Source organism: Rhagoletis pomonella, unplaced genomic scaffold, assembly GCF_013731165.1.
Source record: "Rhagoletis pomonella isolate Grant_MI unplaced genomic scaffold, Rhpom_1.0 Rhpom_scaffold_01574, whole genome shotgun sequence".
NCBI lineage: Eukaryota > Metazoa > Arthropoda > Insecta > Diptera > Tephritidae > Rhagoletis > Rhagoletis pomonella.
Window position 1 is genome coordinate 30,676 of NW_023460128.1, and position 3,313 is coordinate 33,988.

Sequence of the window (3,313 nt, forward strand, 5' to 3'; positions counted from 1 at the left end):
GAGATTCTTGTAGAGGCAATCATTGTAGGGTATGACTTCGTTCTGGCGCTTGTGATTCGTCTTCTTGGTGAGGTAGAGATGCTGGAAGCCGGGCACGTTCGGTTGTCCACCTGGTAGCGTCAGCGGTATGACCTGCACTTTTCCCTCCTGCTCGTAGTGGTTTAGCACTTTTGTGATATTCGGATGCACTTGCAGGTTGTAGAAGTAGATCTTGTCGGCGCCTAAAATATTCAGCATCTCAATCCATTCGATCAGTCGCACAGACAGATCGTCGTAAAGGAAGTCTAAGCCCTTGACGCAAACCGCGAATCCTTTCTTCTGGTCATCTGGCGGCCGATTGTAGATGACGCGCAAGTTGTTTGTTGCCGTGTCGCATTCCTTCTCCACCATCGACACAGAGCTGGGCACTACGCCGTGAAAGGGTTTCGGTATCTGGCAAGCTATCAGGTAGGGCTGATGGATGCCCTGCTTGTAGTTGCCCCACTTGTTGTACCAGATGTATTTGTATTCAAAGGTCTTTACAATGAAGGGCTCCTTCTGACCGTCGAACCAGAATTGACAGTAGGTCTTCACTGTCGGCTGTATGCGATCGATCATGCCGAGTATGCGCACCGTCGGCCCAATGCGCGAGGTCTTACGTATGTCGTAGTAGGCGCCAAAGAGCTGAAAGGTGCCGTTAGAGGTGCGCATTGTTTGCCAGTAAATGTTGTTGAATTCCAGCTCGAAGATGGACGGATATTTGGCGCATGTATTGGACTTCTGCTGACGGAAATTTTTATTCTTGCTCCAATAGGCGATCGGTAGAGAGGGGATGCGTGACTCGACATCGCGCACTAGCTGATCATCGTCCATGGCTGGGGAGCGAAGAGAAGAAAAAAAGAAAACAGAAATAAAAATGGCTTAGTCAAAGGGGAAAAAGGAAGAAAGTGAGGTGATTTTTCACTTGGTAAGCTGCGGTAATGGTCGAAAATGTTCGCTCACAACCGGTGTACATATGTTAACTAATCTCAGCGTAGAGTAGATGCTGGCGGAGGGAAAGGTCGCATACCTCATTAGATTCGGAACAGAGTTATTGACCACGAAGATTTCCAAGTGCAGGTGCTACTTTTTTCTGTTTCTTGCTAAAGAACCGTCTATTAGGAACCCTGTCGCAGGTACGCAGTACTTGGAATCCAAGTAAGATTGGAAAGAAGGTCCTATATACAGCTTAAGATGGTCGTTGGAGGAATGATTCGCAAGTAAAGGAGTAATGACAATTGGAAAACTTTAACTGTGCTCTATTTGGAGATACCCGAAATTATCAGAAGTAAACTGATACTGAGCGATCAAACGATCCTTTAAACTGGAAATCACTGGAGTCAGCTCAGACTGTGATAAGACAGCCGGGCTGTGTTTAGGACCTTGGAAAGGGTGTATTCCTCTTCAGCTTTTGTGAGAAAGATCAGGGCTTCTGATAGGGATTCAGGCATAACACGTACGGCTGGGTAGATCTAAGATCGGTTGAGAAAAAGTTATAGAAATCGGCAACTAAACCCATGGACTAAGAAGTCGGGCAAGGCAATAAGACATAGATACATACTTTCTCTGTACCGTGTGATATTTTGCTAACTAAAAGTCCAGATTTCTACCTAAGGTATCCTGAGAAAGGGGAACTTTACTTGCTATACATTGTCTGATTTTTCATATTCTTTTTGGAATTGAAGAAATTTGAAGATTTGTCAGATTTTTCATATTGTTTTTGGAATCGTAGAAATTTGAAGAGATATTATCTGCTGATGATTTAGGAGGTCTTAAGTGAAATGGTTATATACACCTGTCCTAGAGACGTGGTCTCAATGCTATGAACCTTTGGAGACTTAATTAGGATATGATATCGTGAACTAAGGAGCTGGAAAATGAGGCTCCCACTTATTTAATTAATGTGCAATCAATTCTTGGATTATGGGCGGAATTATTACCTCTTGAACTATTCAATCTGAGCTTTGAGGTCATTAATAAAATCACCCTGTATATTTTAAATTTAGTCAAAACCATTCACTCACCTGTCCGATTGTCCACCAATATCTCGGAGGGATCAAAACGATCCGTTGTCGTCGATGTGGTTTCCGCATACCGCAATATGTCCTTCTGCAGCAAAATGCGGCCACTCAGTGGCACAGCGCTGTACTCCTGCGAGACTAGATTGGTGCCATGCATTTTGAAGAGGCCAATTATGACAAAGGACCAAACGCAAAGGGAGAGAAGGACTTTCAATATAATCTTTGAACTGGCCATTTTTGCGTTTGCTTTGTTTGTTTGTTTGTTGTTTATTGATGTTTATGTTGGCTTTCAACGTTTGACGTTTGCTTAAAAGTAGTGATTGTTGTTGTTGTTGTTGTTGTTTTTACCGATACCAGTAGTAGTTGTTGTAATACTAATGAAAGTTGTTGTCGTTTAAGTATTTTTACAATTCTTGACTTGTTTTGTTGTAGACGTCTTACGCGAGGTCTTTTGTAAACGTCTTATGCGACGTTTGTTTTTGTTGTTATTGTTATCGATGAGTTGATGACACGTCTTAAACGTACGGAAAGACCATTCAAACTTAAGATAACTGAAACGAGAACAAAAAAAAAACAAAAACAAAAAATTGATGGTTAGTAAAATGCGGAAAAATATTGAATATCTGTATGTGTCTATGTTCGTATTGTAAAAGCTATGAGAGAAAAGCAGAGTGGTAATCAATCTGATCTTCATAATCGCATTAGTTCATTGTCCCTTCGTTTGTAATATTGGCTAGCCAGTTGAAGCTCATAAACCATTTAATGTAATTACCGCATTTACTCCTTTGTTTTTGTTGTTTGGTTCTGTAATTTCCTTTGTTTACTGTCTTAAGCTTTTCTTATTTTTCATGCTTTTCATGCTCCATACAATGGATGTTTGCTTACAAATTGTCATTTAAAGCCTACATAAATAGGCGACTAGACAGCAAACGACCCATACAAAAGCTCAATGAAGACCCCAGCAAAGCTTTTGTAGCAAATTATTTCTTAAGCTATAGAATGGCGACGCTGGAATTCTCGAAAAGGCAAGACAAGAAATAGTAAAGAAAGAGTGGCGAAAGAAAAAACCCGCCACATGCCTCCTCAAATGAATAGGCGAGTAAGTGGACACTGCCTACTCAATGGTTTGTCATCTTTTGAAGCTCATTTTTGATCCACTTCCAAACAGTCTTCTTTGCATTCACTATTTCCTCACCACGACTCATTTGTTGTTATTGTCGCATCAATAAATAATGAAAGTCATTATGCCGCAATGCACAAAAATTCGCATTTGA

General features: G+C 41.2%; 1 protein-coding gene across 1 annotated transcript; it reads right to left on the reverse strand.

Annotated features, from left to right (window-relative positions):
• LOC118752508 lies at positions 1 to 2,590 on the reverse strand (the record flags this gene model as incomplete). Its single annotated transcript, XM_036487419.1, has 2 exons — positions 2,043 to 2,590; positions 1 to 854 (listed from the first exon to the last, which is right to left on the reverse strand). Coding segments are annotated over exons 1-2 (1,086 nt in total), but the record flags the coding sequence as incomplete, so codon positions are not given.
• Positions 2,591 to 3,313: the final 723 nt, after the last annotated feature.